The 24,452-nt window shown below is 41.8% G+C and overlaps 1 protein-coding gene across 2 annotated transcripts in view; it reads right to left on the reverse strand.

The window, feature by feature from the left end:
* Window positions 1-7,262: 7,262 nt before the first annotated feature.
* Window positions 7,263-24,452, reverse strand: part of caln1 (calneuron 1) — a 346,229-nt gene continuing 329,039 nt past the window's right edge. For both annotated transcript variants that reach the window (XM_034168559.1, XM_034168558.1), the window contains exon 6: window positions 7,263-8,183. In XM_034168559.1, coding sequence (XP_034024450.1) covers window positions 8,056-8,183 — 128 coding nt within the window. In that variant the 3' untranslated portion in view covers window positions 7,263-8,055. The remainder of the gene's footprint in view (window positions 8,184-24,452) is intronic.

Genomic DNA, 24,452 nt, shown 5'->3' on the forward strand with positions numbered 1-24,452 from the left:
CTGAGCAGGTTTTCATTCAGGATATCTCTGTACATTGCTGCATTCAGCTTTCCCTCAATCCTGACTAGTCTCCCAGTTCCTGCTGCTGAAAGGCATCCCTACAATACGAGGATGCCACCACCATGCTTCACTGTAGGGATGGTGCTTGGTTTCCTCCAAACATGACACCTGGCATTCAGGCCAAAGAGTTTGATCGTTGTCTCATCAGACCAGAGAATTTTGTTTCTCATGGTCTGAGGTGGGCTGCCATGTGCCTGTTATGAAGGAGTGGCTTCCGTCTGGCCACTCTACCATGCAGGACTGATTGGTGGATTGCTGCACAGATGGTTGTCCTTCTGGAAGGTTTTCCTCTCTCCACAGAGGAGTGCTGGAGCTCTGGCAGAGTGATCATCGGGTTCTTGGTCACCTCCTTGATTAAGGCCCTACTTCCCCGATTTCTCAGTTTAGATGGGCAGCCAGCTCTAGGAAGAGTCCTGGTGGATCCAAACGTCTTCCATTTATGGATGATGGAGGCTACTGTGCTATCTGGGACCTTCATAGGAGGAGAAATGTTTCTGTACCCTTCCCCAGATTTATGGCTTGAGACATGCCCTGACATGCGCTGTTAACTGTGGGACGTTATATGTAGACAGGTGTGTGCCTTTCCAAATCATGTCCAATCAACTGAATTTACCCAAGGTGGACTCTTAGCTGTAGAAACATCTGCACCTGAGGATGCATCCTCAGGTGCAGATTTGCCATCCTCAGGTGCATCCACAACAGGATGCACCTGAGGATGGCAAAGGCTGTGAATATTTATGTATACATGATTTCTTTTTTTTTTTTTTAATAATAAATTCACAATAATCTCAAAATATAAACTTTTTCACATTGTGATTATAGGTTACAGTGTGTAGAATTTTGAGGAAAACAATGAATTTAATCCATTCTAGAATGAGGCTGTAACATAAGAAAACGTGGAAAAAGTGAATACTTTCCAGATGCACTGCATAAAGTTAAAGACAAAGCAGTGACCTAAACTACCAGCTTCAATGGAAAGAAAGGTTTTGAATGTAATGTATATACTTGTATATATATGTCCAGTGAGGAAAATAAGTATTTGAACACCCTGTGATTTTGCAAGTTCTCCCACTTAGAAATCATGGACGGGTCTGAAATTTTCATCTTAGGTGCATGTCCACTGTGAGAGACATAATCTAAAAAAAAAAAAAAAAAAAAATCCGGAAATCACAATATATGAGGTCTATTAGACAATAAACCGACACTTTTATTTTTATTTTTTTAACTATATGGATTTGAATGACATGCGATTACACCAATCATGCTTGAACCCTCGTGCGCATGCGTGAGTTTTTTCACACGTGTCGGTGACGTCATTTCCCTGTGGGCAGACCTTGAGTGAGATGTGGTCCCGCCCTCTCGGCTGAATTCCTTTGTTTCACACGCTGCTCGAGACTGCTTTATCAACATTTTTTCTGGACCTGTGAGGAATATCCAAGTGGACACTATTCGAAAAATTAAGCTGGTTTTCGGTGAAAAGTTTAACGGCTGATGAGAGATTATGGGGTGTTTGTCGGTGTAAGGACTTCCCACGGAGCGGGACATCGTGCAGCGTTTCCAGGCGCCGTCGTCGGCCTGTTTTGACCTGAAAACATCCTAATTTAAGGCTTAATTCACCCAGGACGTCGTGAGAGAACAGAGAAGATTCAGAAGAGGCCGGCATGAGGACTTTATGCCGACATTCCACTGTTTAAGGACATTTTTTAATGAAAGACGTGCACGCAAATTCGCAGTTGTTTCCGTGACGACTCGGTGAATCTGTGTGCACCGCTACAGGAAAAACACCTCCGTGTTGAAAACCATTTGTAAAATTCAGGTGGCTTTTGATGGCTTTCAACAAGTGAGTAACTGAGAAATTGTTTAACAGCTTGGGCATGTTCCAACTTGCCCGTTAAGGTTTCCAACGGAGGTGTTTTTCCTGTCGCGACCCCCCGCGGTCGGGTCCAGCCCGACATGCGACTCTGCCCGCACGTTCTTTCATTACAAAATGTCCGTTAACAATGGAATGTCCGAATAAACTCCTCATGCCGACTTCTTCTGAAAGTTCTCTGACGACTTACTGGGTCAACAGAGCCTGAAATGTGGAAGTTTTCAACTTGAAACGGCGAGACGCTGCCACCTCAAAGCGCAGATCGCCGTCAGGCACCGTGGGCCGTCCTTACGGCGACACTACCAGACCAAAATTTATCAGCCGTTAAAATTTTTACCGAAAACCAGCTGAATTTATCGAATGGTGTCCACTCAGTTGTGCCTTACAGTTTTTGGAAAAAAATGTTATCAAACAAAACAGCAGTCTCTGAGCCATTCCTAAACAATGAAAAAACGACGACAGGGTGGGCCACTCCTCACTCAAAGACTGCCCACAGGCGATTGACGTAACCGACAGGCGTGAAAAAATTCTCGCATGCCCACGAGGGTTCAAGCATGTCTGATGTAATCACACGTGATTCAAATCCATACAGTTTTTGAAAAAAATAATAAGGTCGGATACTTTTCTAATAGACCTCGTATGATTTATTTTTTTTTATAATTTTTTTTTGCATGTTACTGCTGCAAATACGTATTTGAACACCTGTGAAAATCCATGTTAATATTTGGTACAGTAGCTTTTGTTTGCAATTACAGAGGTCAAACGTTTCCTGTAGTTTTTCCACCAGGTTTACACATACTGCAGCAGGACGTTTGGTCCAAACGGGTCTGGACATGTGCTGGCTTGAGCAGAGGGACCTTGCTGCCCTGCAGGATTTTAAACCACTACAGCATCATGTGTTACTAATGTAATCTTTGTGACTGTGGTCCCAGCTCTCTTCAGGTATTTGACCAGGTCCTCCTGTGTAGTTCTGAGCTTTCTCAGAATCATCCTTACCCCACAAAGTGAGATCTTGCATGGAATCCCAGACCGAGGGAGATTGACAGTCATCTTGTGTGTCTTCCACTTTCTAATAAACAATCATAACAGTTGTCTTCTACCAAGCTGCTTGCCTGTTGTCCTGTAGTCCATCCCAGCCTTGTGCAGGTCTACAGTTTTGTCCCTGGTGTCCTTAGACAGCTCTGTGGTCTTGGCTATGGTGGACAGGTTGGAGTGTGATTGATTGAGCGTGTGAAAAGGTGTCTTTTATACAGGTAACAAGTTCAAACAGGTGCAATTAATACAGGTAAAGAGTGCAGAATAAGAGGGCTTCTTAAAGAAAAATTAACAGGTCTGTGTGAGCCAGAAATCTTGCTGGTTGGTAGGTGTTCAAATACTTATTTGCAGCAGTAACATACAAATAAATTATAAAAAAAAAAAAAAAAAAAAAAAAAAAATCATACATTGTGATTTCCAGATTTTTTTTTTTTTTTAGATTATATCTCTCACAGTGGACATGCACCTAAGATGAACATTTCAGACCCCTCCATGATTTCTAAGTGGGAGAAATTGCAAAATCACAGGGTGTTCAAATACTTATTTTCCTCACTGTATATATAGTACTGTGCAAAAGTTTTAGGTATCCCAGCGTTACAATAAAAGTAGGGTTTGATGCTCCTAACTTTCTTTTATGGCATGTCAACACAAAATCAATTCCAACAAAAGTGAAAATGTGAGCCAGGTGTTTAAATTCCAAAATAATAATAATAATAATTTCTTTGTCAGTGTACTGGCCAGCAGAATAGCACACAAACACAGTTGCAAATGATCATGCATTAAATGATTGCAAAACATAACCACTCTTACATTTTTCTTCAAGTCGTTTTTGAGGTCCTGTGACTTATATCTGGTCCAACTTAAATATCGAAAATCACATGTAAATAGAAGCAATTTTCATATCTATTATCATTAAAGTTGAAATTCATTACACATTTAATTTATTTATAAATGTCATTTCTGGTTTTCATAATTTGTAATGCTTTTATGGTGCTTTAAATGTGCCTGAAACATTTGCACAGTACTGTATATAAAGATTTGTCCCCAGATTTACACAAAATTCAGTGTGTATAATTATGGGTAATATCTGAGTTTAAGCCTACATTTTAGTAGGCTTATTACACTTATTACACAAAGGAAACTCTTAAAAATCATCTCCACACAAGTTTAAAAATTGACCAACAATTACCCATTCTTGCTATGGAGCTGAAATTTATGACAACCTTTGATGTACTAGTACCTATGGTCTTGTTTGCAGTTTATCACCCTATATTTTTCAAAGTACTGTATGAAAAATAATGCTAAAATTCATCTCTCTCCAGATCTTTAATGAAATGCCACCAAACTTTACAAAGACATTCTCTTTGAAGTCAGATTGAAATCTTTTAAATTTCATTCAGCTCAAACACTTAGTTGGACAGACATGAATGTGAACACCAGTCTACTGTATGACCTACTTGTTGTGGGTATGAACCTTGTAGTTCCTTCACATATCGTGACAATTGTGTGATCAATAGGGTGGGGCTTCGTATCACTTTGGGCCCCATAGAACTCATGCTGGGCACACTTATGCATTAATCCAGCTCTGGTTCTGGTCCACAGGAAGCATAGGCTGTCTGATGTCAGATCTGTTTTTTCATACCCCACCCCTGCTGACACAGACAGTTCACTTCAGACCATCAAGTCAGCAGAAGGTGATCTCAAATGCACATTGTTGACTCCAAAATGTGAATCTGCTGCAAAACATGAATATCCACAAGCCATTAATGAAAATTCACGCAAATCTTGAATTATCCACAAACCATTAATGAAAATTCATGAAAATCAAAACGTAAGTCGCAAAATGTAAATATCATTCATGATTATTTACCTTCACTTTAAGTAGCTTACGGATTTCGGTTTACGCAGGCGTCCCTTAAGGCGAGCTCAGTGAGGACAGAAACCTCCCGTGAAGCAGAAGGGCAAAAGCTCACTTGAGCTTGATTTTCAGTATGAATACGGACTGTGAAAGCGGAAGCCTCACTATCCTTCTGACTATTTTGGTTTTAAGCAGGAGGTGTCGGAAAAGTTACCACAGGGATAACTGGCTTGTGGCAGCCAAGTGTTCATAGCAATGTCACTTTTTGATCCTTCGATGTCTACTCTTCCAGTCATCATGAAGCAGAATTCACCAAGCGTTGGATTGTTCACATACTAACAGGAAACATGAAAGATGCCTTGCACTGCCGCGCAATTTGTCATGCTAATGCTTCCCGCTGGACACCGCACTTTATCCTGCTTGATGCCAAGCTATATAAAATAATCATTTTGTAGCCAGTGTTGCATTTGCTCTCAGAACTTAGCTGATAAAACCATTCTCTCATCCCTCCCAGAATCCCAGAGAAATTATCTGCAGCTACAAGTTGTCTTGTGCCCATCATATGGTGGAGAACGCATTTGTAATCTTGTCTCAAAGGTAATTATTTATAATATTTAGTGTAATGGACTGGTAAAACAGGTGCATTTTCAGTCATTCTTATGAGTTAGATAATGTACCTGGAAAGTTATGTTTATTACAGATGTACCATCTCTTCATAATCTCAATTTCAAGTTCAGATGCACTGCGTGCAGTGACACGCATTGTCACTGCACGCAGTGATGAGGTGTTACATCTATAATAAACATAATTTTACAGATACATTATCTAACTTAGAAGAAGGAATGAAAATGCAACTGTTTTACCAAACCATTTCAATATGTATTATAAATAATTACCTTTAAGACACTTTCAAATGTGCTCTCCACTGCATGACACGCACAAGAGAAGCTGCAGCTGTAGATAATTTCTCTGTGATTCTGGGAGCGATGAGAGAATGGTTTCATCAGCCAAGTTCTCAGAGCAAATGCGTCATTGGCTGCGAAATGATTGTTGTATATAATGTGGCGTCAAGTGGGAAAGTTGAACACTGGCACGATGAATTGCACAGCACTGCGGGCATCAAATTTGTGTAAGTGTCAAGGTTGCGTGCGCACGAGGCAAGACATGATGTGCAGCCCCGTGGTGCAGTCATAATCCCACAGTTGGTAGCTTCACACCATTGGCCCCTCAGCCAAGCACATACACCGAATTGTGAAGAAATTCACACTTTGTGACAAATGTTTTGCGAGACTTGCATTCACGTTTCAGGAGATATTTTTTTCAGTATTCACATTTTGCAATTCACAGTTTGCGGATAATTCACAATTTGCAGTTGATTCACGTTTTGGGGGTTAATACACCTCGTAACTTCATAGCGCCACACGTGACCAGTAATCGGTTTCTGCATGCATGCAACATGTATATGCACACCTCAACTGAAAAATGGATCTGTGGTGTTTCAGATATAGCAAACTCTGCACCCATGCTTTAAAGGGGGAAAAGTATTTTAATGACAGGCTGCACACAGAGTGGAATCCTGAAGATTTGTTTTGTTAAAATTTAAGTTTCCAAATTATGGATATACTCGCAAAGGCTGATGGAATGATTGTGATGTGATTAATCCATCCATCTATCATTTTTCTAAAGGCGCTTACTCCAGTTAAGGATCATGATGACGATCATTCATTCAGGTGTTTTGGTGCCCACTCCATTGGAGCGTAACACACCACAATATACATGATGTGCATGGCTCTGATTCAGTGAATGTGCTGAAAAAAACTCCAGTAGTCTTTGCTAAATTTAATCCTGTTTATGCCAAACCTGGCCTGATCATGCAGTCACGCATGTGGCTGTATGTGTCCAGGCCACATCACTCGAACTTCATCATCCTGAGTTGTAATCTGTTCGCGAGGTGGTTGCGATCCAAATAGGAGGCTTGCAAGTTTATTGTAATTGAGTTTGGTTTAAGTTTCCTTACTTCGAAAATGAAAACGAGTAAAAGAATGCAACTTCAAGAACACAGGGTTACTGATTTCACCACAAATATTGTAGTTGTAAAATAGTGTTGAAGTCAAGCAACTTCTGCAAGAACCATTTTCACAGTTGGAAGTTGTTTGACTGCAAAATGATCCAGTGTCAAACACCGCAGCAGTTAAAGGAGACATTCTTGTTCTATTTTGGGAATGTCTGGCCAAATATTAATAATATATAACTATGTTTAACTTAAGAGTGCATGTGTTGAATAATTTAAAGTACTTTGTGTAGATTTGGCATCATGTTTGCTGAGAAATGCGTCTGAAGCAGCGGAATGACCGTGCCTTTTGTTTTAAACCATGAGAGTGGTATTTCAGGTTTTCCTGAGTTGACCCTCTCTTACGCTTTTCTATTGCTCTTTTTGTGTTTTTTCCTGCCACGCAAAAAAACAAAACCCACAGCTGAATGCACGGGATGGATTCAAGATGAAGCAGATTGAGGAAAGTGAGTCTACAAATGACGTTAAATCACACCACAGATCTATGATAAATAACACAGTGAGACGTATTTCATTTCACCACACAGAGATCAGTGTCCTTGACTTGATCCAAATTCGACCTCAGTGTCGGAGCCTGTTTGTTCCATCAGGCTGAGTTGGAGGACTGTGAACACATCGTACCGGCCCACAGACGCTGCAGCAGTTAAAAGTATGGTGGCCCCACACGGACTCAAAGCGCTGACGCATCTGGGCCTTCTGCTCAAGTGTTAGGGAGCCCAGCCATCGTAGTTCCAGGAAACCTAATAAGACAGCAACTGTTCCTCCCATTTCCAGACGGCATTATAACGGAGTACCGGTGGTTGACAGATCTGCAACCTCACCACGTCTCGCCTGCTGGAGAGTGAGCAGCACTGAGCTCCTGCACTGCTCTTTTTTATTGCATTGGGGGGAAACGGAGACAACAGAATATTATGCGTAATGTCAGCCCTTGAAAGTCCCTGTCAGAGAAAAGAGGGAGGAGCCCTGCACGACTCCTCATGCTGGCTTCACAACTGTACTGGATGTTTGGTGTCACAACGTCACTCACTCACCATCACTGGGATCATTTTGAAAGACATTTTGTTGAGGGGAGGCTTGTTTTGGGGTATTCCACGTCAGCTCTGATTTCACCCACTGGCATGCACATGAAGGCTGGTTTGTTCCCGCTCGCAGTGGGCGCGGCTACTCCATGCCATTCCGCAGCATCTGATTGGCTGCGATGAGCATGACGCTGATGATGAAGGCCATAGCAAAGGCGCAGATGAGGCTCTTCCTCACACACGTCTGCCGGTTCTTCTTCGAAGGGTGAACTGAAAAAGGAATGTGAAGGAAATAAAAAGTTACCAACAGTTCCAATCTCAAAGATGACATCACTCCATTTCATACCTCCACCAAGGTGGGAATGTTTTTAGTGCTGCTTGTCTAGTAGGATTAGGCAAAGAGGACTGAACCGATTTTATTGAAAGTTGGTGGAAGAGTGGAGAAGGAAACCATTAATTTTTGGAGTCAATCCAGTTTAAAGGTGGATCAAGGATTTATTTTATTATAAACCATAAAGGTTTAATCATTTTGTTGTGTTCACTCCATCAGAAATATTATTTTCTTACACAAAACATGAAAAAACAGAGTTGTATGTTTCTAGAAAACTATCTTACACTCATCCAACAGACATGAAAATCCAATATTTTTCTTCCTCCTCAGATTTCTCTTTATGGAACCTGTTTGATAAAATATGCACTTAAGTCTTGGCAGAGGTATGTGTTCTCAGAGCACTTTGAGTTTTTCAATGGATTATTCTGGAGTCCAACCAGAAAAAGAAAGGAGGTTTTGTTTTCATAAAATGTTTGCCTCTGGATGTTGGCTTTCAGTGAATCCCCAAAATGTCTCAGTGTCAAACATCCAGTGAAACTGTTCCCAATGACATCATCGACACTGAACCATTATGACCCAGGATCAGTGAAACAGCACTTGTGTCTGACTGGATATGGAGATGATGGAGGAGGCTGAACAGCAGGAGATGGAGGTGGTGTTGTAGGAACAAAGTGCTGAAATGCTTCCTTCCAATCAGATGTTTTGTACAGAAAATAGTACTTTAATCAGTGGAAAGCACCGCACTTCTGAGATTGCCATCGAAATAGCAATACGCCAAGTGTTGGTGCACTTGTGTCATAAAGGGAATTGTAAGTCATTAGTGCCCAAGATGACGTTAGGATTTGCTGCTCCCCAGAAACACCACCACATTACCCCACCAGTACAGACACGTCAAAAATTTATTCTTCATTCTGTGCAAGCAGTGTTGGCCTTGGTGGCCTCCAGACCTACAACCCCTGGCAATAATTATGTAATCACCGGCCTCGGAGGATGTTCATTCAGTTGTTTAATTTTGTAGAAAAAAAAGCAGATCACAGACATGACACAAAACTAAAGTCATTTCAAATGGCAACTTTCTGGCTTTAAGAAACACTATAAGAAATCAAGAAAACAAATTGTGGCAGTCAGTAACGGTTACTTTTTTAGACCAAGCAGAGGGAAAAAAATATGGACTCACTCAATTCTGAGGAATAAATTATGGAATCACCCTGTAAATTTTCATCCCCAAAACTAACACCTGCATCAAATCAGATCTGCTTGTTAGTCTGCATCTAAAAAGGAGTGATCACACCTTGGATAGCTGTTGCACCAAGTGGACTGACATGAATCATGGCTCCAACACAAGAGATGTCAATTGAAACAAAGGAGAGGATTATCAAACTCTTAAAAGAGGGTAAATCATCACACAATGTTGCAAAAGATGTTGGTTGTTCACAGTCAGCTGTGTCTAAACTCTGGACCAAATACAAACAACATGGGAAGGTTGTTAAAGGCAAACATACTGGTAGACCAAGGAAGACATCAAAGCGTCAAGACAGAAAACTTAAAGCAACATGTCTCAAAAATCGAAAATGCACAACAAAACAAATGAGGAACGAATGGGAGGAAACTGGAGTCAACGTCTGTGACCGAACTGTAAGAAACCGCCTAAAGGAAATGGGATTTACATACAGAAAAGCTAAACGAAAGCCATAATTAGCACCTAAACAGAAAAAAACAAGGTTACAATGGGCTAAGGAAAAGCAATCGTGGACTGTGGATGACTGGATGAAAGTCATATTCAGTGATGAATCTCAAATCTGCATTGGGCAAGGTGATGATGCTGGAACTTTTGTTTGGTGCCGTTCCAATGAGATTTATAAAGATGACTGCCTGAAGAGAACATGTAAATTTCCACAGCCATTGATGATATGGGGCTGCATGTCAGGTAAAGGCACTGGGGAGATGGCTGTCATTACATCATCAATAAATGCACAAGTTTACATTGATATTTTGGACACTTTTCTTATCCCATCAATTGAAAGGATGTTTGGGGATGATGAAATCATTTCTCAAGATGATAATGCATCTTGCCATAGAGCAAAAACTGTGAAAACATTCCTTGCAAAAAGACACATAAGGTCAATGTCATGGCCTGCAAATAGTCCGGACCTTAATCCAATTGAAAATCTTTGGTGGAAGTTGAAGAAAATGGTCCATGACAAGGCTCCAACCTGCAAAGATGATCTGGCAACAGCAATCAGAGAAAGTTGGAGCCAGATTGATGAAGACTACTGTTTGTCACTCATTAAGTCCATGCCTCAGAGACTGCAAGCTGTTATAAAAGCCAGAGGTGGTGCAACAAAATACTAGTGACGTGTTGGAGCATTCTTTTGTTTTTCATGATTCCATAATTTTTTTCCTCAGAATTGAATGATTCCATATTTTTTTCCCTCTGCTTGGTCTAAAAAAGTAACCGTTACTGACTGCCACAATTTTTTTTTCCTGGTTTCTTATAGTGTTTCTTAAAGCCAGAAAGTTGCCATTTGAAATTACTTTAGTTTTGTGTCATGTCTGTGATCTGCTTTTTTATTTTCTACAAAATTAAACAACTGAATGAACATCCTCCTAGGCCGGTGATTCCATAATTTTTGCTAGGGGTTGTAGGATTGGGAAACTAAAGACACTGACAAACAAGCTCATTTCCATGTAATTTCAAAAACACACAAAGGTGCCCAAATTCTTTGCACTGAAGGGCCATAAATAGTTTGCATGGAGTGCCATGGGTTAAAAGTAAATGTTAATTTGTGTTACTTATGTACAATTACATTACATTTAAATGTATTATTTTTCATAGAAAAAAAAAACTGACATTCTAAATCAAAACCATAAAAATTTCAACATAAATACACACCCGGTTAATTTGTTTTACAATTCATTTGCAGAAAACCTGTCAATTGCCATGGTGAGCCAAAAAACAGAGTGCTGGACAAACGTAGCCCATAGGTCTAAAATTAGACAGCCCTATTTGAGAGAGACAGAAGCGGAAGGAAGAAGTGTCTGCTAACTTGACTTATTTTAAAAAAATAATTTCTGTAGGGTTGTATGAACTTTTGACTGTGTTATTTGAGTGTTTGCTCTCTCAGGGACACTGTTCGCTGCTCACATCCCCCCAGCCATGTTTTTCTTTTGCACCTAAATTTATATATATATATATATATATATATATATATATATATATATATAAAAAAACTTTAATTTTAGAATGTAAATTCTGCTTAACAATCAAAACAACTGCTTATTTATCTGAGTTAATATATTTCTGAAACACTTTCTTCCTTATGGGCAAGTGGTTACGTGGGTTAGTGATTATCACTGTTGCCTCACAGCAAGAAGGCCATGGGATCGATTCCCACCTGTGGCCTTTCTGTGTGGAATTTGCGTGTTCTCCTCGTGCTTGCGTGGGTTCCCTCTGGGTGCTCCGGCTTCCTCCCACATTCAAAGACATGCAGGTTAGGTGAAGTGGAAACTTTAAATCGTCTGTAGGAGTGCATGCGGTGTGAATGTGTTTGTTTGTGTTAGGAAAAACTACCTAAAAACTTTGTAACACAGACAGCAAATGAGACACCAGAGGAAACAGGGTTCAGTTTTTAAGATCTTTAGTTATTTAAAACCTGTGGAGCAGCTGGTATGTGTGCACCACGAAACATTGCGCCGATGGGCAGCCGTGCACGTTTCTGTTGCGACAGTTCGTGTACGTGTGAACACAGTGCCACCAGCTGCACGATGTGGTTACACATCGTGCAGCTGGTGTGAAAAAAAAAAAACATGCGACGGTTCCATGCACGTGGAAACACAGCAGATTTTCCCCAGCAGTCGCGCGATGTGGTTAGACATGTCAAAATACATGTCACCCACGGGATTCAAAGCCACACATTCCAAAAGCTCTGATTGCAACCAGAATCTTTACCAAGTGAGCTACCATCACCGTCCTGTAAAAGGTGCTGAACACTGCCTCATATCAGGAAGCACATGTACGTATTTAAAAACAAAACAAAACAATGCACCATATAAAAACATTGCATTGTATTAAATGCCTCTCATCAAGCGGGCAATACAAATATGATCCGTCTGTTCCTCTGTAGATGACATATGGTCACTGATGTATTCGTCATCAAATCACATGAATGAGAAGCAGTTCGCTCGTCTCATTCATGTCCACATCTGCTGGCGCATGTCCTGCCGACATGCGTGTCTTGTGGACACAGCGTCATGTGGAACAGAGCTCACGTGGGTGATGTAACAGTCCGATCGCCTGCTGCTTGTTATGATCTGACGGTCCATTTCAACCTGGGGGCAGCCTGTCCATGTGCGCGCATGCTCACTTGCTGCAGCCCGTTGACACAGTGATGTATGTTTTATTTTTGTCCACTTGATGACAGCAAACAGACACATGCACGTCACAGTGGTCAGTTGTTAGTCCATGTCCGTCCAAACACAGTACTGTCCAGATCGACAGATCTCCACGGCCATTTCTGTCATAGCCACACCTCCTGTTGGTTCAGTGCACACACCAAAGCCACACTCGTGGGGCACTTAGACAAATTTGACTGAGTACGACAGTGATTGTCTGCAAACTGTTGTTGTGCCAAGAGTGCGAATGGCCACACATTTTCTAAGTACCATGCAAGCGGTGATAGATGTTCATGCGTGCCACCTGGAATTTGGCCGAGCACACACTGTCTTTCAGCTGCTAGTGTGCACAAATAGTTGTAGCAACAGGTGTACGAGGCATTGGAAGCAGCTACTAAATGACACAGTTTGCATACGATTCCTACATCATGCACACTTAAGGCACAATTCAACCAAATTTGCACTATGTGTGAAGGAGTCCTTATAATGTTTATGTTAATGTTGTTAATGTTGTTATTGTGGTTCATGTTAGTTTAACAGTGTTGTTAGTGTCACTGATTTGTGTTTTTGTAGTTCAATTGGTTTAGTCAGTTTACTTAAGCGCTATGTTGCTCTTACCATGAGACTGAGATTAGTCTCATGTTGGTACCATGAGTGAAAATTGTAGTGATTTTAATTTCAGCCATTGTCTTTTATATAGTGTTTCTGGACCTACTACAACCCCAATTCCAGTGAAGTTGGACGTTGTGTAAAATTCAAAAACAGAATACAATGATTTGCAAATCCTCTTCAACCTATATTCAATGGAATACACCACAAAGACAAGATATTTAATGTTCAAAGATAGATAGATAATATTTGTTCATTTTGAAATGGATGCCTGCAACACCTTTCAAAAAAGCTGGGACATGTTTACCACTGTGTTACATCACCTTTCCTTCTAACAACACTCAATAAGCATTTGGGAACTGAGAACACTAATTGTGAGTGTCATGACTGGGTATAAAAGGAGCATCCCCAAAAGGCTCAGCCATTCACAAGTAAAGATGAGGCAAGGATCACTACTTTGTGAACAACTGCATGAAAAAATAGTTTAACAGTTTAAGAGCAATGTTTCTCAACATTCAGTTGTAAGGAATTTAGTGATTCCATCATCTACAGTCCATAATTTAATCAGAAGATTCAGAGAATTTGGAGAACTTTCTACATGTAAGCGGCAAGGCTGAAAACCAACACTGAATGCCCATGACCGTCGATCCCTCAGGCAGCACTGCATTAAAAACCGACATCATTGTGTAAAGGATCTTACCACGTGGGCTCAGGAATACTTCAAAAAACCATTGTCAGTTAACACAGTTCGTCACTACAAATACAAGTGCAAGTTAAAACTCGATCATGCAAAGTGAAAGCCATACATCAACAACATCCAGAAACACTGCCGCCTTCTCTGGGCCTGAGCTCATTTGAAATGGACAGATGCAAAGTTTGCTGTGGTCTGATAAGTCCACATTTCAAATTGTTTTTGGAAATCACAGACATTGTGTTCTCTGGACAAAAGAGGAAAAAGACCATCCAGACTGTTACCAGTGCTAAGTTTAAAAGCCAGCATCTGTGATGGTATGGGGGTGTGTTCGTGCCCATGGCATGAGCAACTTCCACATCTGTGATGGCACCATCAATGCTGAAAGGTACATCCAGATTTTGGAGCAACACATGCTGCCATCCAAGCAACGTCTTTTTCAGGGACATCTCTGCTTATTTCAGCAAGACAATGCCAAGCCACATTCTGCATGTGTTACAACAGCGTGGCTTCGTAGTAAAAAAGTGCGGGTACTAGACTGGCCTGCCTGCAGTCCAGACCTGTCGCCCATTGAAAATGTGTGGCGCATTATGAAGCGCAAAATATGACAACAGAGACCCCGGACTGTTGAACAACTGAAGTCGTACATCAAGAAAGAATGGGAAAGAATTCCACCTACAAAGATTCAACAATTAGTGTCCTCAGTTCCCAAACGCTTATTGAGTGTTGTTAGAAGGAAAGGTGATGTAACATAGTCGTAAACATACCACTGTCCCAGCTTTTTTGAAACATGTTGCAGGCATCCATTTCAAAATGAGCAAATATTTGCACAAAAACAAAGTTTATCAGTTTGAACATTAAATATCTTGTCTTTGTGGTGTATTCAGTTGAATATATGTTGAAGAGGATTTGCAAATCATTGTATTCTGTTTTTATTTACATTTTACACAACGTCCCAACTTCATTGGAACTGGGGCTGTAGAAGTGAACATGGAGAAAACTGACTTCACGGGTTGACTGTGCGTGACAGCCTGGATGATCCACTGTTTTCAGTAAGCGGCTAACTGGAAAATTATGAATGTTTTATCTTAAGGAGGAAACATGGAGAGCAACAAAAACTGACTGTTTAACTGCAGAGTGCCAGTTTACTTTTTTAACAAGTTTATCCACAAATTACAAAATGACATTACACATTTTGAGCTCACATTCTTTGTTTTAAACTAAAATAGAGTGACATAAGAAAAACTTTGAACTGTACATATTTAGTGGGTGGAAAAGTCAGAAGTGTCACAGAAATAATAATTAAGGTGCACCTGTGGGACTTTATGGGGCCTTGACAAAAAGCAAACAAATGATCAAAAATAACAAAACCATTTTTACTTTTATTATAATATCTCCTATAAAACAGTATTCCGAGCTGATCCGCATTCATCAATGGATAAAACCTCTTGGCAGCAAGAAAATGTGGGTAGCCAGAAATTGCATTAGTTGCTTGTTTTTGTCTACAGAGAATCTAATGTGGTTATCCACATTATAATTTGGCCTGTTTTCAATCACTAATATGAATTTCATAATGCACCATATTTGAGCTCAACAGCTGCAAATTGGGGGTTGACAGAAGATGGGAAGTTCTTTAGTTATCCAAAATAAAATACAAGGGTAGATGCTGATATTGGCAGAATTGATGCAGAGCTCTGTTGAATAATGCTTCACCAAATGAATCAAATGCAGTAATGGGTCTTTTTTTAAATCTTTCTTTCTTTGCCGTTTTGTCTCACAGTGTGAATTTCAAACATCAGATCTCTTTGTTCTTACTGACTTCGTATTCCATCAACCTTGACTGAGTGAATCTGAAATGTACACAACTTTTCTTTCACTGTCTAAAATACCTAAAATGAAAAGTCTAACTTCAGAAATGCTCAAATGAAGCACAACAAAACTGCTCCTTCTCGGTCTAATAACTAAACATTCAGAACTTCAGATAATTTGATGTTTAGATTAAATCATTTTCAAGCTGTACTTGCCCTAAAAATCCATGATATCAGTCTGTTTGCTTCCTCTTCAGATGTCCATGTTCCCTGCAAGCTGCATGCAGTTCTCAGCAAGCAGGCCAAACTCAGCACAGCAGTTTTTGTGCAGGGTGAGCCATTGATAATAATGAGGTTCTGAGCGGTGCACAGCACTTTGCACATTAACATGACAGCAGCTAAAATTTTTTATGTGTACACTTACTGTGCCAGCTTTAGATTTAGGTGACACAGGCGCATCCAGGCACACCCGTCACTACACAGTATCAAAGTATTCTTTCACACAAACGCTGTTTGGAAACAATTACCATTTTTGAAAAGACTGATATGATGGAATCACACACACACACACACACACACACACACACACACACACACACACACACACACACACACACACACACACACACACACACACACACACACACACACACACACACACACACACACACACACACACACACACACACACACACACTTTTGAGCCCGACCCAGATAAAGTAGGGCATGGCAAAAACTACGAAGTACTGTACACTTGCATGCCTGCACAGCCCCATTCCACTATACAAGGTCTGTCAATAAAGTATAGGTCCTTTTTATTTTTTTCAAAAACTATATGGATTTCATTCATATGTTTTTACGTCAGACATGCTTGAACCCTCGTGCGCACGCGTGAGTTTTTCCACGCCTGTCGGTGACGTCATTCGCCTGTGAGCACTCCTTGTGGGAGGAGTCGTCCAGCCCCTCGTCGGAATTCCTTTGTCTGAGAAGTTGCTGAGAGACTGGCGCTTTGTTTGATCAAAATTTTTTCTAAACCTGTGAGGCACATCGAAGTGGACACGGTTCGAAAAATTAAGCTGGTTTTCAGTGAAAATTTTAACGGCTGATGAGAGATTTTGAGGTGATACTGTCGATTTAAGGACTTCCCACGGAGTGAGACGTCGTGCAGCACTCCCAGGCGCCGTCGTCAGCCTGTTTCAAGCTGAAAACCTCCACATTTCAGGCTCTATTGATCCAGGACGTCGTGAGAGAACAGAGAAGTTTCAGAAGAAGTCGGTTTCAGCATTTTATCCGGATATTCCACTGTTACAGGAGATTTTTTTAATGAAAGACGTGCGGGCGGATTGCAGCGTCGGCTCGCAGCCGCCGCGACGCTCCGCCACAGGAAAAACACCTCTGTTGGAAGCCTTAAGGACAAGTTGGAACATGTCCAGCTGTTAAACAATTTCTCATATACTCACTCCACTGAAAGCCATCAAAAGCCGCCTGGATTTTACAAATGGTTATCAACACGGAGGTGTTTTTCCTGTGCCGCCGCACCTCGCCGGCTGCGTCCCGATGCGTGGACCCGACGCGCGTATCCCTCCATCAAGACACAGCATGCCATAACTTTCAAATTACTTGGCTCCTAATCTTTGTCATGTTCCGGCCAAAATTTTAAGGGTTTCCATTTCACTTCAGAGAAATCCTTTTCACCAGCCATCATAAAAATATATTCATTTTTGATTTATCCAAACCAACAAGCTGACCAGAGTGAAACTGAGTAATAATCTGAAATAAGAGGAACAGAAGGTTTATAGTTTTTCCTGCCTCACAGTCCAGAGAGTGGCTGAGCAGTTTTCCTCATCCACATGAAAATATGACACAAATGTTTCCATTTCTTATTCAATCCGATTATGTTAATATTGCACAAAATCACAGCCCCAATCTGCAGGTGTTACACTGTCTGCAACATGCAACAACACCCGCTGTCCTTGGACAGTTTGAGTTTCAGGAAGATCATTTTACAAATTAACTCTCCTTGATAGGGGTTGGACCTTGCTCTTCTCTGGAGTTGCCCAGGATATGAAGAGCAGGGGCAGGTGTGGGGATACTTGCGAGTCCCTGGAGTGCCGCTACATTGGAGTTTACCCAGTAGATGAGAGGGTCGCCTCCCTGCACCTTCGGGTGGTGGAACTCTGACTGTTTGTGCATATTTAACAAACAGCATTTCAGAGTATTTGGTCTTCTTGAAGTTCCTGAATGGAGTCCTGTATGTGGCTGCAGTGGGGGACTCCATTATTCTGCTGGGGGACTTCACTGCACACGTGGACAATGACAGAGACAACTGGGGAGGTGTGATTGGGAGGAACGGCCTCCCTGATCTAAATCTGAGTGGTCATGTTGGACTTCTGTGCTGGTCATGGACTGTCCATAATGAACACCATGTTCAAATATAAAGATGCCCATAAGTGTGCATGGAACCAGAGCACCCTAGGCCGAAGGTCGATGATTGATTTTGTGATTGTATCATCTGATCTGAGGCCACATGTTCTGGACACTTGGGTGAAGAGAGGGGCAGAGCTGTCAACTGATCACCATCTGGTGGTGAGTTGGCTTAGAGGGTGGGGGAGGACTTTGGACAGACCTGGTAAGCCCAAACAGATAGTGCAGGTGAACTGGGAACATCTGGAGGAGCCTACTGTCTGATCTTCAACTCACACCTCCGGCCGAGCTTTTCTAGCATCCCTGGAGAGGTTGTGGGCCCTGAACCAGAATGGGCAATATTCAAAGCTTCCATTGGTGAAGCTGCAGTTGGGAGGTGTGGCCTGAAGGTCTTGGGTGCCTCAAAGGATGGCAACCCTTGAACACTGTGGTGGACAGCGGTGGTCAGGGAAGCCGTCTGACTGAAGGAGTCCTTCCGGGATATGCTATATATCTCACAGGACTCCTGAGTCAGCTGTAAGGTACAGACAGGCCTGAAGGGCAGCAGCCTCTGCTGTGAAGGAAGCAAAGGAGCAGGTGTAGAAGGAGTTCGGGGTAACCTTGGAGAAGGACTTTTGGCTGGCACCAAGGTGTTTCTGATAGGCCGTGAGGCACCTCAGGAGAGGAAAACAGGGAACTATCCAAGCTGTCTACAGTAAGGATGGGACTCCGTTGACCTCAACTGAGGAGGTAATAGGAAGCTGAACGGAACACTTTGAGGAAGTTCTGCATCAGACCGGAGTGCCCTCTATAGTAGGGGCAGAGGTAGAAGCTGATGGGGGATCATCATCAAATTCCATGGTGGAAGTCACTGAGGTAGTCAAACAACTCCGCAGTGGCAAAGCCCCGAGAGATGATGAGATTCGTCCAGAAATGTTGAAGGCTCTGGGTGTGGAGGGATAGTCTTGGATGATATGTCTCTTCAACATTGCATTGGGGTTTGGGACAGTGCCCAAGGAGTGGCAAACTGGGGTGGTGGTCCCCATATTTAAAAAGGGGGACCAGAGAGTGTGTGCCAATTACAGGGCATCACATTACTCAGCCTCCCTGGTAAAGTCTACTCCAGGGTGCTGGAAAAGAGGGTTCGGCTGATAGTTTAAAATCTGATTGAAGAGGAACAATGCAGATTCTGTCCTGACTGTGGAACAACCGACCAGCTCTTCACTCTCACAAGGATCTTGGAGGGGGCCTGGGAGTATGCCCATTCAATCTATGATCGTGTACCCCGGGAGATGCTGTGGGAGGTGCTGCAGGAGTATGGAGTCAAGGGTTCCCTTCTCAGGGCCATCCAATCTACTAGTGGACTAACAGAGTGCATGCCTCCATCAAGAAACGATGTGTACGATGTGACCTTCAGGTCATCAGACTGTACAACTCCTCACTCAGGGGGAGGGGGAGTAACAGGAAAACAGGGGATGGGAAGGAGAGGAACAGTAGTAGCCAGTAAACCAGTATTGATCAGTATGTCTGGTATTTATATTGTGTGTTTGTATTTATATTTGCAAACTGTTTTTCTATTTTACTTTCATTTTTTTTATATTCTGTGTGCTTCTTACCCTGTGTGCTGCTATACAATGCTGCTGGAACCTAAATTTCCCTGAGGGAGTCTTCCCAAAGAGATCAATAAAGTTCTTTCTAATCTAATCTAATGATGGTTCAAGCCTACAAATGTGAAGGTTTACAGTATTTATTCTTCACCCAGTCAAAGATGGGTACCTCTGCTTGTTCTGATGTAAAAATGAAAATCTCCTTCACAAAGTGCCAGTTGTTTCAGCAAGTGGGGTCATCACAGAAGATCTGGATGCTGATTTAGCATGGGTTTTACGCCAGATGCCCTTCCTGATACAGCTGAAGATTCCATAGATATTAGGCAGGGGTGGTCTTGACCTGGAAACCTTCTGCTCTGTAAACAAGTGCGTTAACCCGTCGACCACTATGCCTGCTCTCCGAAATTAAACAGTGTGGTACACCATATATCATTTGTAGGGGTGGTGGCCAAGTGGTCAGTGTGCTTTTTTCCAATGCAGAAGGTTCTCAGTTCAAACTCGACCCCCGCCCATTCTCCATGTTATGTGGAGTTGCATCAAGTAGGGCATCCGGTGTAAAACGTGCTATTTCAACATGCAAATCCACCTTGGATTTGCTGTGGCAACCCCAAGTGAAAAACAAGGGAGCAGCCAAAGGGACTAACTTTTTACTTTTTATATATCATGAACAGGGCTGAAACAATTAATGGAATAACTCAAGTAATTTGATTACAAAAAAATGTTTGATGCAAATTCTTTGCCTCGAGGCTTCGTATAATGCTACAACTTTACAAAGCAACACACTGAGTAAAATAAAACCTTTTATGAGGAAATAGGGTCTGTGCTGATCATCTGAAACAGACTTATTGCACATTTAAAAAAACTGCAGTTACTGGAACTTTTCCGCAAGTCAGCCCAAAGACAGGTTTATAATCTTCTAATACAACTTGCAGTGCAGTGGGACCCTGAGTCGTACCATCAATGCTCACCCACTAACATGGGGGCCCTCATCAGTCACATGAGTTTCCATAAACTCATGTGACTGATGAAAATTCTCCTGCCTGATACAACAGAAACTGGGCGGCACCCTGCATTTGTTGAAAAATGTTTTTCTTATGGATATTGTTTCCAAAACATTTTTAGGTATGAAAACAGGCAGCCTGACAAATTTTATAACGTCAAATCATTAAACTTTGACAGCCAGTCAATCAGCTTCAAAGCTTCCTTTGGTGAAGCCGGTCAGCAGTTCGATGCCATCAACCAACTGCCATGGTTTTTTTCCCCTTTGAGGCTCCTAATGAACATTTTTCCACTATAATTCTTCTGTAAATGAAGATGAGAGATCAGCAACAATCACATATTGGCAAGTATGAGGAAAACGCACTTCACTGCCCCAGGAGGTTCCTCGTGTGCCATGGCCCCGTTTTGTGATAACAGGCATTTTACGGATATGCAGCAGCCTCCAGAGTAGATGCAAGGTCAAAGTGAAAAGACCTGCTGCAATGTTTCAGAGACATTCTGGACACAGTCAAGCACGCAACAACAACCGTTTCAATGTGACAACTTAAATATCGAAGATTATAAACTTCACAAGCACACATACATGCATTAACCCTTTGCATTTATTACTTGAGTTTAACCCTCTGGGGCCGACGCCGTCGTATACGATGGCTAAGACCACGCTTTACTAAATTATGAATAACTTTTTAATGATATGAGATAGAAACCTACTTTTTTTTTTGCTGAAAAGTTAACTCCGCAGACTTTTGAGGCAGCCATCGGCCATCTTTGTACTCCCCATAGAAGCTGTGTGATGACGTGCGCAATGTGAGTGTCCAATCGGAATTGGTTCACTGATACATGGTTTTCCAAAATCCAATCGTAGGGCAGATTCACCTCACATGACACAACAAAGATTGTTTTTAGGAGTGATGTGTTACTAGTTGGCCCGTTTGAATAGCCCCCTGGGTGCTCCAATGAGTACATACTATTCCAATGCGCCCTGCGCCATTACCCACAGCGATCAATGAAAGCAGGAGCAGACGGAAAGCCTCTGATGACAATCTCATGTGCTCAAACAAAGAGTGTGTAACTATCAGGATTGCTCCACTAGTTTGCATGTGAATGTTACTGGATAACTCTGTTGCTTTCTCTGCGAAAGCACTGTTTACCATATCAATGGACAACAAAACCCATAGACCATTTTGTATATGTTGTTCAAAATGTGCATTTGTGTTTATTGTTTGAACCTTTTTGTTGTACAGTCCTTCACACAAGGCCTCAAATTATCTTTATAAAGTGTCAAAACAGTTGTTTATTATAGTTTGCTGTGTGTTTTGAATAAATGTGTGTGGAAAATAATTTTTCGCTTTATTTTTTCCTTGCCTATTGTTGATTGTAAACCTTTATTACACTTATAAAACACAACAAAAACATATTCTGAAAGCACAGGTTGTCCTGAAAAAAAAAAGACATAAAAATTGATTGTGGGATTGAGGGAGAGCTGTTAACAGCAATAACAAAACATTTATGCCAGGCGAGTGAACTGTCCAAAAAATGCCCTCGGACACCAGAGGATTAGGTTACATTTAACCTACTTATTTCAAAGGTAAAACAGTATGAAATATAAAATTATGACCAAGCCAGCTAGCTTCTGCCGCTGCCACAGTTTTTCTATGCACTGAGTAAATAGATTCAGTTTTTCCTTCCAAATAAAGAGGCTGAGACAAAATACCTAAAATCTGGATTTATGTTTTGTTCTAACAATTGTGGTCTTCACCTCATCTGACTTTGTAGTAGTTGTAAAACACAAATTACATTGATGAGCAACATTATCATAACTGCAACTGCATACTGGCGGGATGTGAAACACCCCGGTCAGCTGTTTGTCCATGTGGGATGTGACACTATACTTTATGCTACTGTGAAAACTCAACAGTGAGTAATCAGTGGATGATGACTGTACGTATTGGTTTTTCATCTCCAAACATATTGACTCCAGTTTGAGGAAAAGCCAAAGGGAAATCATGTGGTTGTTGTTACCTCATACATCAGTATGCTGAAGTCGTAAGACCGAGACTATCATGATGAATTACACTGGGGGTGATTCCCATTGTGACACAACAAATGACTGAGCACACTAGACCAACTGAGGGCAGCATGGTGAACTGCTCTAAGATCCAAGATTCTCTTCCAACCTGGTCATGTCTATGTGGAGTTTGCATGGTCTCCCCATGTTTACACTGGTTTCCTTCTGGTGTTACAAAGGCATGCATATTCCATATATCGTTCCTGCTTCAAAGTGCACTCCAGTCTTCATCTATCTCAGCGACAGATATCTGAAGCTTTTGTACAACAATCTTGTCTGCATAAATTCGGCATTATTCCATAATAACAGATGGAGGACGCAATCAGAGCGGCGCAGCTGCACAAGCTGTTAGCTGATGTGTTCATGCATGTCGGACATTTCAATGTGCCACCGTTTAAAGCCTTGTTTCTGCTTAAAACTGACTTTAGAATCATTTAAGAGGTTTTACCTTGTCATGTGATGGTTAATCCTATTAATCCATTTGATCAGTTTGGGTAGAGAGACTCTGTGTCACACGGCAGCTGGGCCCCAGCATGACACATGCACAGTGGAGGCAGGGCGGATCAATGTTTACGGGGTGGACCGTTCAGTCTGCAACAACTGTAGAGCTAATTCACTCTATGATAGAGTGTAATTGACTCTACGAGGTCTGTTATAAAAGAATCCGACCTTTTTATTTTTTGTAAAAACCTGATGGATTTGAATCACGTGTGCTTGCATGAGCCAACCTTGAACCTTCGTGCGCATGCGTGAATTTTTTCACGCCTGTCGATTGCGTCATTTGCTTGTAAGCAGCCTTTGTGTGAGGATGGGTGGAGTCTCTCATCGTTTTTTCTTTGCAAGGAAATGGCGGAACGACTGGAGCAGCGTGACTGCATCAAATTTTGCCAGAAACTGGGCGACAGCCAGGTGGAAACCATTCGGATTATTCAGACGGTTTTCGATGACGATCCTATGGGCATCACACAGATTATGGAGCGGTACAACCGGTTTAAAGACAGCCGCACAACGGTGGAGAGCACGCCGCGCTCCGGGCGGCCATCAACATGCTGAAATGACCAGATCATTTCCAAAGTGAACGCTGTGGTGACGTGGGACCGTCGTGTGACTATCCGAGAAATTGCGGAAGAGGTGAACATCAGCACTTTTTCGGCACATTCCACTGTGACAGAAGATTTTGCCATGAAAAGAGTTGCAGCGAAATTCATCGGCACGAAGCTGATGGAGCAGCAAAAGCGCCTTCGTGTTGAAGTCTCACAGGACATGTTGTGACATGCCCACCTCGTCCACAATTTCTTGGATAGTCACACGACTGAAAAGCCACCGAAAGCCGTCTGAATCTTCCGTGTAGAGATGGCAGTCTCTACACGACAAAGTCAATGCACTGCATCACGTACAGACTATATTGTCATTTTAAGACCGTGAGAGATGTTGATCTTAAAGCTGATGAGTTTCATCGTAGTCATGAGGCATAAAAAGCAATGATGTGTAAATTGTAGCAGGCAGGAAAGGGATATGTTACGCACAAAAGTGCAATCAGTAAGGAAGATATGGCCAAGATTTTTGCTTCTGATGTGCTTGATATCACAACACCATTGGGTTTGCAAAACAAGGTCTTCATGGATGTTATA

Source organism: Thalassophryne amazonica, chromosome 4 (genome assembly GCF_902500255.1).
Source record: "Thalassophryne amazonica chromosome 4, fThaAma1.1, whole genome shotgun sequence".
NCBI lineage: Eukaryota > Metazoa > Chordata > Actinopteri > Batrachoidiformes > Batrachoididae > Thalassophryne > Thalassophryne amazonica.